The sequence below is a fragment of the Herpailurus yagouaroundi genome, unplaced genomic scaffold (genome assembly GCF_014898765.1).
Source record: "Herpailurus yagouaroundi ecotype Mexico unplaced genomic scaffold, PumYag 140, whole genome shotgun sequence".
Lineage (NCBI taxonomy): Eukaryota > Metazoa > Chordata > Mammalia > Carnivora > Felidae > Herpailurus > Herpailurus yagouaroundi.
Genome location: NW_024412395.1, coordinates 18,474,074 through 18,488,824, shown reverse-complemented (window position 1 = coordinate 18,488,824; position 14,751 = coordinate 18,474,074). Strand labels below are relative to the sequence as shown.

Genomic DNA, 14,751 nt, shown 5'->3' with positions numbered 1-14,751 from the left:
CTTGCTTTTTGAGCTCCTTAGTAATTCATAAACCCAATCCCAGTGAATAATAAAATGACTTGCAGTCGAAGGCTTCTTACATTGTGTTGAAAACAACTTGGATGCACAAGTAAATAAATCCTCTTTCAGAGCCCATTAAAGTTTCTAGAAAACATTCATTGCATCAGTCAGCCACTGCAGCCAGTAATCTCCAGGGAGTTCAATATTTAGAGGAACATTAAATCTTTCAGGTTATTTAGGAGGCAATTTAATAGGTAACCCCTCACCCTCAACTGGTGGGCAGTGTCCACAGATAACAGACATGGAAAAATTTTTGCATGTAGTCAGAGCTCAATAAATATTAAAGGAATACATAAATGATCAGTGATTACAGTGCCTTATGAGTCCACCTACATCTATTTAATGCATTATTGAAGATTTTCCATTTGCAATGAAAAGAATACAAAACAATACTGTTATAATTCTAGGAGGGAAGAAATAAAAAAGTGCAATTGAAAGTAGAATTATGCATCTTGATTCCTGATACTAAGAAAAGCAGATTTAGTTGCAGAAAGAACAGCAGGGTGGAGGAAGACTGGTAGAGAGGATCATGGGACTGTGGACACTTTAGGGGGATACTTAAGAAATGAAAATGGCACTGAGTTCCTAAAAATATACTTTGTAATGCAATATTTCAAATATAGAAAGTTGTAAACAATAGTACCATGAACTTCCATATATACTCACCAGTTTAGTTTCATCAAATGTTAGCATTTTGTGGCTTTGTTTTGTGTTACATATTTTAATTATACATTTTCAAAATATATGGTTTAGAAAGTATCTTAATTGAGGACTGGTTAAATAAATGAAAATATATCCATATGTTGGAATATTATGCAGTTATTTAAAAATCACACATTAAAAGAATTTTGATATATATTGGAAATTCTTGATTATGATATGAAATCACATATGTAGTAGAATTCAGATTTAAAATATAGATATATGCAGAAACACACAAGCAAAAAGTCAAATGAAATATATAATAACAGTGGTTATTTACCTTTGGGTAGTGGGATTATGGTTTATTTTTGTTTTTCTCTTTGGGCTTTTCTGTATTTTCCAGAATTTCTTCAAAATCACTTCATAATTTTAAAAAGTATTTTTTTTCTAAAGCAAATTTTTTTTTTTTTTTTTTGCATGTCACTAGCATGGTCTTTTACACCATGGCTGCGATGAGGGTAATATTTCAGCTTCCAAATGAAAGAGTAGGAAGATAGCATGAGGGATGGAAAGTAAGAGATTTTCCTGAGCCAACTCTGGGCTGATCAGGGAAGCATTTCTACCTGTCCCTCTTCTAGTGGAATGGCCCATTCCTTTTGGGGGACTCTGTCCACGTTTCCTGCTGTGTGTAGCATGTCATCAGGCATCTTTCTCTCCCCCTGCCAGGGGAGTGGCACACTGATATTCTGTCCTCCAGCACCGAGCACAGTGCCTGGCCCAGTTGCACGTTGGCTGAGCGAGCGCTGCATACTCACTGCATAGATGGGGAAGAGTTCCTGCGCGTTCAGGTCCCATTCATTGATGTGGGAGCCAATCTGGACCCCTGGAAAACCCAGCTCCTTCACACAGCGCTCCATTTCCTTGACGGCCAGCTCAGGGGCCTGCATGGGCAATGTCCCCAGACCCACAAACCTCCTGGGGTGCTTTGCAACGGTGGCAGCTAGGTCATTGTTTAAAAGCTGGCACAGGTCTAGAGTGTCCTGAGGTTTGGCCTGGTAGAAACAGGTAAGGGAGAACCATAATGTTCAAAACCTATACTTCTTTAGATATTTGCTCTGAACAACACCTCCCTTGGGCTGAACCATTTGTCATTCTCTATGGCTTTACCCCTCAACAAGCTGGGGCACATTCAAATAGGCACTGGCTGCAGGGGACCCTGAAGCAGATCACTGTAAATGCAAAGAAAACTGCTAGTATATTGCTGATTGATTAGAAAATTGAAGCTATCATTGGAAGGGATAGACACAGTTACTGGACCTGCTGTCATTCTGTAGAAGAGATGGAATGAGGATGGGCCACACTCCCCCGCCCACCCCAGCTCAGACAAGCGCCTGAAAGGCTGAACACAGAGCACCACAGCTCCTCCAGGCAGGAGGCAAGGCCTGGTGAGTGCCCCACACCACCAGCAGCACACCTCCTTGTCATACCTCACCATGGGACCCCCTCCTGTCCCTGTCTGTGTTCCTCTGCATCCTTCCCATTGGCGGTGACACTCAAGAGTTACCTTAGCAAAATGTTGAATGCAGATGGTTGGCTCTCTGTTCCCCTAACTTTCCCTTCTTTATTGTTCTCTTTCCTTTTAACTTCATCCCACCCCACTGCCAGGAATTTGGTACTCTCTTGAAATTCCAGTGGTCCAGTCAAAATGGTATGCAATCTTATAAGTTTGACCATATTGAAATCTTAGGGCATTTTTATTTTAAAGAATGAATCTAATCACAGGAACGGGTAAAGACTAAAACACTAATGCTGGACTATGAGCACAGGTGGGGGAAACTATGTGGGAGCAGGTGCTATTTCCATTGCTCCTTAAATCACAACACAAATGAATATTTACTTGGTTGAATGGATACTTAGTGCACCCCCAGCTATGTACAAAAATGACCTTCCACAGGCTTGCGATCATGCCTGAAACTCAGCATGTGAGACTTGATCACTTGGGGAAAGGCATCCAACTGCAGGAATCCCATTTTGAACCGTGTGTTTCCCTGGGAGAGGCAACATATGAGGCCATTATTATCGCTCTCACTCTGTAATCATTGTCGTCTCAGAATAAACTTGCTTGTCATTTACTCAGCAAGGCAGTGCAGGAATGAATCATGAGACAGGCAAGTTCTGATAGGATTAAGGTTGAGTCTAGAACTGACCCATTCAGTGGAAATGTAATGTAAGTCATTTACTGACACGTGGCTCCTGGCTACCATTCTGGACCGTGCGGGTCTCGAGCAAGAACATGACTAGGAAAAAGGCTGGGGAAGCGACACTGCAGTGTGAGAAGCTGGGGGTGACTGCTGGTCTCTAAAGAGAAGGAGAATTGGTGTGTGGGGGGGTGATGTCAAGACTTGAGGTATCTGTCTACTCTCTTGTGAGCCTGACATGGGCCTCCATCCATCAAGGAGATGATTTCAAGTTCACACTTACCCAGTAACTAAACATGACAGGAACTGTGGAAAGAGCTTGCACGGTCACCCCTAGACACAGACACAAAGAAAGACAAAGACAATGACATGAATAGTCCAGTCACTCTTCCAGCATTTCCCCAGGCCCAGGAAGTCTCCATCTCAATCTCCCCTCCCCTGCTGTTCCTCCCTGTCTCTCTTCTCTCAGGCTCTCTGCCGCAGGCCTCCCTTATCCCTCAGCCCCAAGTCTAGGGGGAGGGATGAAGGCTGGACAAAAATGACATCATTCAAGAAAAAATTAATTTGCCCCATTTGTCAAGAGCTATTTCTACCCTCCTTCCTGTGAAGTTTTATTTAAGCAAGTCATTTTTCCATTAATTCTTTCAGAGCTTTTCATTTTAGTTCATGGGTGACAGTTTCTTAGCCACCTTCCCTTTTAATTCATCTCCTAAGGGACTCTGGATGGAGTCCCACTGTCTGGAATGGAATGCCCAGAATGGGTCTCTGGGTTTGGTCCCAGAATCCAGCAACCAGGCTGCCTAAAATCTCTTGTCTTCAAGCTCCTGGAGCTGGGGTATTAGGAGAGATGCTGCCCAACCGAGCTGGTTCCTCCTTCTGCCTTACCCACATCCAACCCACTAGCAAGTCCTGTTAGCTCTGCTCCAGTTCCTTTCATTGCCCATCTTTCCCGTTTCCTGCTACTACCTGGTCCAAGCCACAGGCGTATGTGGACCACTACAGAAGCTCCAAACTGGTCTCCTACCCTCATTCTTGTTCTCGTACCATTTGTTCTCTATTCGGAAATCAGAGTAAGAGGTAAAACTCAGATCAAGTCACTTCCTTGCTTAAAGTTTCCAAGGACTTTTCATCACACTTAGAGTAAAATCTAGACTTGAACATGGTGTAGGAGGCCCCACACAGTCTCTCCCAGGGCTCCCATTGCTCTTTGTTGGCCTCCTGCCTGTTCTTTGGAGCACTTTACTGTCCTGCTGTTCCACCTGCCTGGAATGCTCTTGTTTTGGCTCATCATAGGATAGGCTCCTTTTCACCTTTAGTTCCTGGTTGAAATGTCACCTCCTCAGAGAGGTCTTCCCCAACTCCAGCCACTCTCTCACCCATTGTTCCATTCCTTTCCTTTTCTATGCAGTCTGTCACTACTGTGTTTAGTGGCTCACTCAGTGGTTTCCCCTCCTTGAAGGTAAAAACCATGTGAGCCTGTCTATATCTCTAGTGTCCAGAGAGGTATCTGGCATGTAGACCAGACCCAATGAATGAAAGAATAAACCATTATTTAGTGAGGACTAGAGATGACAGTGTTTGATTAGAGAGCACTGTCAAAACATTGTTACAAGATAATATTTACGTTCATTGATTAGTAGAAAACAGATAAGCTCCTTTCAATTGTAAAATCTTTACGTTTTACCTGAATATTTTTGCTTACATTGCTCTATTTCATTTCTACCTGTAGATTAGGTGTGAGGTCACATGGCTTAAAAGTGGTGGAATGAGGCTCCTGTCCAGCGTTGCTCTTTCCCTATACCCCAGTGGCCATTGCATATCATAGATCTCATGTTAGCATGGTAAATTGCACAATTTGTAAGTTGGTTGGTTTGGATACATATTCTTTGGTCTCTGGGAGCTGAAAGGGAAAAAAACCAAATCTAATCCAATTGGAGCTTATATGTTTTAAAACAGGGGTCTTGGACCCTATGACATAGCACGATATTCCCCAAATTTACCTGTTGATTAAAATGGTAAGGGATGTTGTTATAAAAAAAAAAGTGCCTAGGCCCTCCTTTGGACATTCTGATTCAGTGGATGGGGCCCAAAAAAGAATTTTAGCAAGCACCACAGGTGATCCTTATCCTGAGAGTGGTTTGGGGAAAGCTTTTGTGGTGGAATGAGAGAAGCGGCCCTAGGTACAATCCTAGCTCTGCCATTTACTAGCTGTGTGATCCTGAGCAAATTACTTAACCTCCTTGCATTCCTTAGGTAATAATAGGTACTGTTGAGGGAGGATTAAATGTGAGCAGGTATGTGCTCACATCCCTCTGACTTCTCTGGGACTTTTAGCTTCCTTCGTGTAGAGAGGACTGAGCTCCCCCACTCCATCCCTCACCAATTCTAACCTTCCTGGGTTGGTTCCGGAACCAGCTTCAAGAAGAATTCAACCTAGTTGAGGGCTTTGGAGACACAAAAATGTCATCTCATTGATATCTTATTTTGGTCTTTCTCAGCTCTACGTTGGATCTTGTAGTGAAGAGACCCAGTGGCTGCCAGTTACATTTCCCTCCCAGTGAAGATGGCATGGATTTCTGGAATCTTCTATGCTGAGCCTTCATCATTTTATTGTCTTACCTCCATGGAGGTGGTAGGATATAGTTGTTAAGCCTTTGGGTCAGACTGCCTGGGTTCAAATCCTGTTTCTGCTCCCTACAAGCTGTGTGATATTGGACAAATTGCTTAACCTCCGTCCCTCAATTTCTTCATCTATAAAATTGGCATAATAATAGATACTATCTCCTAGTGTTGTTATAGTGAGTTAATTTATAGTGAGTTAATTGAATTAATACATGGTAGGTGCTGAGAGCTGTGCCTAGCACAAAGTAAATGCTCAGCAAAGGTTAGTCACAATGGTTCTCTCAAGGATAGCCATGGAATTAAACACAAAACAAAAACTGAAGGAAGCACACTTCATCTAAACTGCAGTCATAGGCAGTGGTGCTGACACCAGTTATCTGAGTGTCATTTCTACTAAGTTTTCTTTGAAAGGGTGGGTCCTTGCTCAAGCTTCACATTTAAATTATTTTTTAACATTTTAAATTTATTTTTGGAGATAGAGCACAAGCCATGATGGGCAGAGAGAGAGAGGAAGACACAGAATCTGAAGCAGGCTCCAGGTTCTGAGCTGTCAGCACAGAGCCCAATGCGGGACTCGAACCCATGGACTGCGAGATCATGACCTGAGCCCAAGTCAGACAGACACTTAACCAACCGATCCACGCAGGGGCCCCTCAAGCTTCACATTTAGAGCAAAACCTTGCTCTTTGCTCTAGGTCTGGGAAGCTTGTTCTGTCTTGCTCTCCTCCCACCTCATATACTTCTAGAACTGGGGCATATACTCTTGTGTTCTGTGGAATAGTCTACAGAAATGCTTCAGACTTTCTGCAATGTTCAATTTGAATGCCAGTTATTTTTTTTTATTTTTTTTTTTTATTTTTTTTTTCCACGTTTATTTATTTTTGGGACAGAGAGAGACAGAGCACGAACGGGGGAGGGGCAGAGAGAGAGGGAGACACAGAATCGGAAACAGGCTCCGGGCTCCGAGCCATCAGCCCAGAGCCTGACGCGGGGCTCGAACTCACGGACCGCGAGATCATGACCTGGCTGAAGTCGGACGCTTAACCGACTGCGCCACCCAGGCGCCCCTTTATTTTTTAAACTTTATTTATTTTGAGAGAGAGAGAGAGAAAGCATATGCGTGTGGGGTGGGGCAGAGAGAGAGAGAGAGAGAGAGAGAGAGAGAGAGAGAGAGAGAGAGAAGGAATTCCAAGCAGGCTTTGCACTGTCAGCTTGGAGCCCAGTGTGGGGCTCTAACTCACGAACCTGTAAGATCATGACCTGAGCCAAAACCAACAGTTGGATGCTTACCCAACTGAGTCACCCAAGCGCCCCTGAATGCCATTTAAATATACTTTTAATTGTTTAAAAAATATATGTAAAGCAGTACCTGACCAAAAGTATCCTAGACCAAATTCTTTTAAAAAAAAATTTTTTTAATGTTTATTCATTTTTTGATAGAGAGAGACAGAGCATGAGTGGGGGTGGGGCAGAGAGAGAGGGAGACACAGAATCCGAAGCAGGCTCCAGGCTCCGAATTGATAGCACAGAGCCTGACGCGGGGCTCGAACACACGTGATATCATGACCTGAGCCGAAGTCAGATGCCCAACTGACTGAGCCACCCAGGTGCCCCTAGACCAAATTCTTAAAAAAAAATTTTTTTTTAATGTTTATCTATTCCTGAGAGAGAAAGAGAGAGAGAGTGCCTGAAAGCATGAGCAGGGGAGGGGCAGAATGAAAGAGGGACACAGAATTGGAGGCAGGCTCTAGGCTCTGAGCTCTGAGCTGTCAGCACAGAGCCCAGTGTGGGGCTCGAACTCACAAGCCATGAGATCATGACCTGAGCTGAAGTTGGATGCTTAACTTCCATCCAGGCACCCCATCCAGGCGCCCCAATCCTAGAACAAATTCTAACATGCTAGAGACTACCTCCACATTTGGGGCTGGCAGGTTACTCATTTTGTGCAGACTTTGGAGTAAAACATCTTCTGCTGTCTCTGTATATATTTGAAGATCTCATAAATTGGTCTTTGATAAAGAAGCTGCTAACTAAACTGCTCTTTCATTTATGTATATGCATTATTTGTTTTCCATTTTAAATCTAGACCACTAATGTCAAATTTTAGGCCTGATGGTGTTGCAGTGGTGAGTTCCCCATCATAGCACATGGGCACAGCTCTTGCATGTCCAGAAGGCTCAGTGTAGCTTCTTGGAGCATATGTTCCTCAGGTGGCACAGTCAACCAGGTAGTAATAAGTGAAAGCACAACGTGGCCATCATACCTTATTTTAGATAGTCTTTGAAATTCTTTTTTCTTTAAAGTTTATTTATTTTGAGAGAGAGAGAGAGAGACTGAGAGAGAGTGGGGGAGGGGCAGAGAGAGAGGGAGAGACAGAGTCCTAAGCAGGCTCCACGCTGTCAGCATAGAGCCTGACATGCAGCCTGATCTCACTAACTGAGACCATGAGCAGATCCAAAATCAAGAGTTGGACACTTAACTGACTGAGCCACCCAGGTGGTCCTGAAATTCTTTTAAATTCTAATTCTAATTTTAAATTATAAATCCTTTATATCTTAAATATAAGATAAGGAAAACCAAGCAGTTCTTAGAAATTGTTAGTGATTCAGCTTTGAAACAAGACGTTCCTAATTCTCCTCTTTCAGAGTTCTGGATTAGTTTCATTGTAGAGTATTCTGAGATTATATGATTAACTTTCTTTTTAACTATTACCCTTCCCACCCCTTATATGTCAATGGGGATGTTCTGTGTACTGTGCACTGAGACAAACCATAGAAAGAAAATGGATTCCCAAATCTGAGTAAACAAGCAATTGGCATCCTTAATCTGTAAATTCTAATTTTTACTGTTTTAGTTGACTTTATAGTAAGTAAAGACATTTGAAGTTAAAAAGTTTAAAGTAATAAAATACCACTTTTATCTTTTTTGATGACATAGCATTCTACTTGAAAATAGGGTATACCTAATAAAAAAAAATTTAAATCCACACTCTCAAAACATTGTAAGTGGAAGGTCCCATCCCTCCCCCAGCAAAGCTGTAATAGGCTGGCCTGTGGTAAAAAGGCAATCAGAAGCTGTTTATCACACAAATCACATAAAGTGGTGGTCAACAGATTTTAGACACAGACATTCCTTTTACATTAGATGCAAACATTGGTAGCATTTCTTGTCGTAAGTACCTGTTTGGTCCATTTCTCTAATACGAACTTCTGGATCCCAGCAGTTCTCTTGGACCACTCTGAAGACCCTCCCATCTTTCAGCATCTTTGCTTCCCCCTAGGAGACAAAACTCACATCAGCAAAAGGTGGCCTAAGCTTACTTATTCTTCATTGTATGCTTTGGAACATGGTTCTCCCCTAATGTTTTTAGGGGTTTTTACTTAGTCCTCAAAGAAGTAGAAGTTTGTTCATTTAACAGGCCTCAGCTTTTTATCCTCATGCCTTAATGTTGACTTTGAATCAAAGGGGTGTGCTCTGTGAGTGTCTGTGGCTGGACATAGAGAGAAAAAGTTCATGGCCATAGCCCTTTGGGGCTGCATACTGAGGATGGCTGGTCACCTTGCTGATCTGAACTGCTCGCTGCAAGACCTGAGAGGATGGCCTAGTGTCTGGAAAAATCCAGATCCATAACATTTTAGATTTGGAAAGGGCCTCTAAGATAGACATCTAGTCCAACCTTTTTGTTTTATAGAGGAGCAACAGATGGATAGTGACAGTAAATGATTTATCTAACAGAGCAAGTCTCGCTGATGTCAACACCTGCAGTAGGAGGCAGGCAATGAAGTGAATCACTTTAGTAGCATGTATGAAATTTGGTGCTGAGCTGCTGGCTTCCACCAGGCATCATGTCTGCCTGTATACACCATGTTTAATACTCAGTGCAGGGTTCCTCTAAATTGGACTTCCATTTGGTGATCCCTAGAGAAAAGGGAAAGGTCTTATCCAGGTCTTTGATATCAGAGTGATCAGGTACAAATCACCATTCTACCACTTACTGTGTAGCCTTGAGCAAGTTAAAAAAACATCTCTGAGACTCAGTTTTCTCATCTTTAAAATAGGAATAATAATGTTACTTACCTTAAAGGGATGTTGTAAGCATGGAACGGGTAATCCATATAAGTGGAGTATCTGACACATGTTAAGTGTTGGTTATTGTAAGTATTTGCTATTCATGATGTGTGGCTAATTAGGGACTAGACTATCCCCTGATATTCCCCTGCTTTGAGGGCACACTACCTCTGTGGTGCTTCAGGGGCTCAGACTTGCCTTTGGCCCTATACGATTTGGCCTAGTGGGTATGTGGTGATCAAAGGCCTTGTGCTCTGCTTGGTGGAGTCCTCTGCCCGTCTGCTCGTCCTCTTGGCTTGATCATGAGTTGCACACAGGCCTTGCCACAGCTTCCTTCTCCACCCTTCTATTCCATGGATAAGACCTTCCCTGCCTCCTACATGGAGAAAGCCAGCTACTTTTTACCTTCACGTGTGGCAGACCATTCATATTTGGCATGCATAAGTAAGACCTCAGATTCATGTTTCATTTCTTTGTAAAAAATTTTTTTAATGTATATTTATTTTTGAGACACAGAGAGAGAGACAGAGAGTGAACAGGGGAGGGACCGAGAGAGAGGGGGAGACACAGAATCTGAAATAGGCTCCAGGCTCTGAGCTGTCAACACAGAACCTGATGTAGGGCTTGAACTCATGAGCTGTGAGATCATGATCTGAGCCAAAGACAGACACTTATCCGACTGAGGCACCGAGGCGACCCTATGTTTTCATTTCTGATGGCTATGGAAAAGGTCAGCAAGCAAGTGACTTGTGTAACTGAGACAGATGTCTACAACTCAGCAGACTTGAGTCTCTGGATATCAGGATTGATTTCAGTTCCCATCCTTTTCTGACTTTGGCAGCATCTGAACAACCTTCCCAGATTGGGGAATCTCCTATGAGAGTCTTGGTGGAGGCAGGTCCCAGACTCCCTTTGATAAAGCCCCAAAGCTCCAATACTTGCTCTCCTTGCCCCAAGCTTGACCAGTCAATGCTTGGGTTTTAATCAAGATCAAGGGATGCAAAAAGACAGGATCAGTGAATTTATTCTCCCAGAGATGCCAGCAGTGGCTACATGCTGTGTCCATTGGCAGTGGTACCAGTGGCAGTGTCCAGTGTCCAGCTACGAGGCAGCAATGCCCTAGCCAGGCTAGTCCTGTGGTGTGGCATTGGCTGTGGCATTGGCATTGGCTGTGGCTTCAATCACCTGCACATCTTATAATTGTGGTTCCCTAGGCATGTGTAATTCTTGAGGGGCTTAAAATACTTGCAACTAATTCCTTTTATGCTTAAACTAACCATTGTTGGTTTTTGTTATTTGCCACCAAGAATCTTGAATGATACTGATTGCACAAAGAGAATATAGGAACACATGTCTTTCCATTTGGTGAAGAAGGGAGGGGAGAGGAATGACGGTAAAAGAAAAAATCAAGAAATAAACTTTTATTTGCCAAGTTAGAGGCTTTATGTTTCTTTTACTCCTAAGTAGGGAAGCTTAAACACCATAAAATAATCAGAATAGCAGAGTGCTGAAGAGCATGTATTCTGACAAACCTGGGTTTAAATTTCATGAAAATACTACAGTAGAATTGGCCAAGTTAGGGAATTTCTGGGCTGAAGCCTCACTTTTTCTATCTGCAAAATGTAGATGATTATATTTGTCATGCTTGTGGCCACCCAGCATCCTTGGAACACTTCTGTGTGTAAGGGAAGTTTATGAGGGAGATTCCCGACTTCACTTTCCCAGCCTCCCTTGTAGTGAGGGTACTAACATGCGTGTAAAAACTACCTTCTGGTATGGGTGCTGTCTGAGGTATCAGACGTGTCTAGAGCAGAAATGGTAGCACTTTGGTCTCCAGTCTCAGCCTGAGTGTGAGGTTCCTGTCTCTGGCTAGAAGAGGCAGCACTTGCATCTTTGCTGATGCAGCCCCCACCCCCCCAGGTATGATTGGACATTGTGCATGTTAGCACAGTCTCATGGATTGATCTTTTGTCCTCCCAGGAGGTCTGTGAGCTGCCTTTCCACTTAAGCAAGCTAGAGTGGGTTCTTTTGTTTGCATCTTAGAACACTGAGTGAAACAGGAGATTCAGTAATAGAATGTTTAAAAAAATTTTTTTAATGTTTATTTAGTTTTGAGAGAAAGAGAGAGAGTGTGTGTGCGGGTGAGGGGCAAAGACAGAGGAGACAGAGGATCTGAAGCAGTCTCTGTGCTGACAGCAGAGAACCCAATGCAGAGCTCAAACTCATGAACTGTGAGATCACAACCTGAGCCTTAATTGACTGAGCCACCCAGGTGTCCCAATAGTAGAATGTTTGTAAAGAATTTAGCACCAGGTCAGAGAATATGCTCAATCATTTTGGACCAAATTTTACCATATATTATCAATGGCAAGGGAGGAAGTTGGGTTTTTCTGGGAGATAGATGAGTAAGTTTCGGTTTCAGACAAAGAAGAGCACATTAAAGAAGAAATGAGTCATTTAGTTCAACTCTTGCATCTTATGGATGCAGTGACTTGTCCAAAGTCATACACTAAGTTGGTTTAGGGCGGGGATAAGACCCAAGTTTATGGAGCCATTTTCCACACCACCACACTGATATTGGTAATTGGGGGCTATCTAGTAGGCAAAGGTTAGTTACTATCATTTCCTAAACGTTCTGATCTTTTGAGGGGATTGTACTCATTGCATGGCAGGAGAATCACTCACTAAACCTCTCTCTCCACATCCTTCCTGTTGGATCCATGGTAAGGCTAATGAATGACAGTAACTGTCAGTAGAACTCTTTCTGACTGTCAAGTACCACAGAGAAGCGGCTGTGTCCCATAATAGGCTCCCAATTCTCATTGTTTCTTCAGCCAGAATTTTGGGACCTGACAGCCATTGTTAAGAATCAATTCTTGATCCCTCTCACTTTACATTTGGGGACCCAGTGTCTTTTCAGGGCTGCAAATGTGCCTCAGAGGGCAGCACTTGGTGCTGGGGGTAGGACAGAGGAGTCTCTTGGGTTATGTTTTTAACGTTAACATCAGTGTCAACCAAGATCTTAAACTAAACTAATAACCAAATAATTGGAGTAAGCTGCTCTAATTTATTCAACCCACAAACAAATTTCATTTTTCTAAACTCTCTAAGGAAAACCAAGTTCTTTTTTTAAAAGCTTCCCAACCAACGATTGTCACCCAGAAAAACCATTTCAAATATACCTCTAATATTTTTAAAGCCAGAACACCATGACATAATAGAAATCATGGTATTGAAGAAGTCAGGAGACCAGGATCCTATGTGTAAACACTTAACCTCCCAGAACCTCAGATACTAACTATAAAATAAGAGTTTAGAGTAAGTGATGTGTAAGGTCTCTTCCCAGGATGGTGTAATATGCTGCTCCAATCCTCCTGCAGGAATAAAAGACCTTTTCTCCCAGCTTCTGGGAGTGTTGCTGACAGCTCTGGGCTATCAGCCCCTATGGGGAGATAGGAAGACTGCCTCAGTTGAGAAGAGTCACCTCCCTCCCTCCAGGTCCTGCTTCATTTCCAGGGCAGCCCACTTCCAATGACTGGTTGACACAGAGTTATAAAGGCCCCTCTCTTTGTCCTCCCGCACCCCCAACTTGGGACAGTTCTGAAGGTTAGCTTTAGAGCTCCAGGTAGGGTTGGCTGAGGCTCCATTGAAACATCACAGCTCAACATTGCCTTCTGTTCTATCCTGCTTCGTTCTCTTCACTTCCCACTGGTGTCCATTGTCCGACACTTCCTGATAAGCCTCCTGCATGCTAATTTCTGTCTCAGAGTCTGATTTCCAGGGACCCTAATCTGTGACACTTCTGGTTTTCACATTCTAATTCTTTTTTTTTTTTAATTAAAAAAATGCTTATTTATTTTGAAAGAGAGAGAGAGGGAGACACCAGGCTGTCAGCACAGAGCTCAATGTGGGGCTCGAACTCAAGAAACTTGTGACCTGAGCCAAAGTCAGGCGCTTGACTGCTTGAGCCACTCAGGCGCTCTTCACATTCTAATTCTAATACTATCCACAAATAAGTTTCAATATGTCTGGTATTCAAATGACCGTTACTGCATGTGTCATTAAAAGTGTGTGTGTGTGTGTGTGTGTGTGTGTGTGTTTAAGTTTATTTTTTTATTCTTGAGACAGAGAGAGAGAGAGAGAGAGAGCATGAGCTGGGGAGGGACAGAGACAGAGAGAGGGAGACAGAATCTGAAGCAGGGTGAGCTGTGTGTTCTTTATCCACTTGAGTGGCTTCCTGGCTCCCCAGTGACAGAATGAGAGATAATAGAAAAAATATTTATTGGTCTCTGCCCCTGGTTCCTGGCACAAAGCTCCCGAAACCCTTGTAATTTCTTAAGTAATAAGAACCCTAGGAGCATCTCTTACTTTAACATTTGGTCTTTGAACCCCTGACTTAGGGCTGCTAAAACCCTCATTAATTCCTAAGTGGTAGAGCACCAGGAGCATCTTTTGTTCTATTGATGTGACTCTGAGTAGACTCCTGGATGGCTCCTGGATGGCAGCTGGTCATCAGAAAGACCAAGCCATGATGAGAAGCTTAGAATTTCCAGTCCTCCCACCACTTCTAGAAATGGAGTTAATAATTGAACATGTCTACATGAGAAAGCCTCCAAAGAATCCCAATAGTATGGGGTTCTGGGAGCTTCCAGAATGGAGAACACATCCACAGCAGGAGGATGAATGCATCTCAACTGTATAGGGATGGAAGGTCCTGAGCTTGGGACCCAGGTGAAAAACTGGGTAGGCCTTTCGTTCTTTCTTTCTTTCTTTCTTTCTTTCTTTCTTTCTTTCTTTCTTTCTTTCTTCCTTATGTTTATTTATTTTGAGATAGAGCATGGGCAGGGGAGGGGCAGAGAGAGTGAGAGACAGGATCTGAAGTGGGCTCTATACCGACAGCAGAACCCAATGTGGGGCTCAAAATCAAGAACCACAAGATCGCAACCTGAGCCAAAGTCAGACACTCAACTGACTGAGCCACCCAGGTGCTCCAGGTTTTTCTTTATGGGGGAAATAATCTTGAGAGCAGGAACCTAATGAGATCACGCAGAATAGTATGTGTGAAAATGCTAAACAGATAGAAATAATGTGTATGTGTGTATGTGAATGTGCACGCATGTCTGTATTGTATTCCCAAGGGCCTGAAAAGCACTCAGTGGAT

At 43.1% G+C, this 14,751-nt stretch overlaps 1 protein-coding gene and 1 long non-coding RNA gene across 7 annotated transcripts in view; one reads left to right on the top strand and one right to left on the bottom strand.

The window, feature by feature from the left end:
• Positions 1-14,751, top strand: part of LOC121030485 (uncharacterized) — a 65,855-nt gene that overhangs the window by 41,748 nt on the left and 9,356 nt on the right. For 2 of the 4 annotated variants that reach the window (XR_005790250.1, XR_005790253.1), the window contains exon 3: positions 5,399-5,532. The exons of the other annotated variants lie outside the window; for them this stretch is intronic. This is a non-coding gene — a long non-coding RNA (uncharacterized LOC121030485). The remainder of the gene's footprint in view (positions 1-5,398; positions 5,533-14,751) is intronic. 4 annotated transcript variants of the gene reach the window in all.
• The window catches only part of ACMSD (aminocarboxymuconate semialdehyde decarboxylase), a 58,868-nt gene that overhangs the window by 34,983 nt on the left and 9,134 nt on the right, over positions 1-14,751 (bottom strand). For 2 of the 3 annotated variants that reach the window (XM_040474916.1, XM_040474915.1), the window contains exons 3-5: positions 8,702-8,798; positions 3,184-3,233; positions 1,518-1,754 (exon numbers count right to left, since the gene is read on the bottom strand). In XM_040474916.1, coding sequence (XP_040330850.1) covers positions 1,518-1,754; positions 3,184-3,233; positions 8,702-8,798 — 384 coding nt within the window. Of the gene's footprint in view, positions 1-1,517; positions 1,755-3,183; positions 3,234-8,701; positions 8,799-14,751 lie in introns of those variants that run through there. The other variant, XM_040474917.1, reaches the window with a different exon arrangement.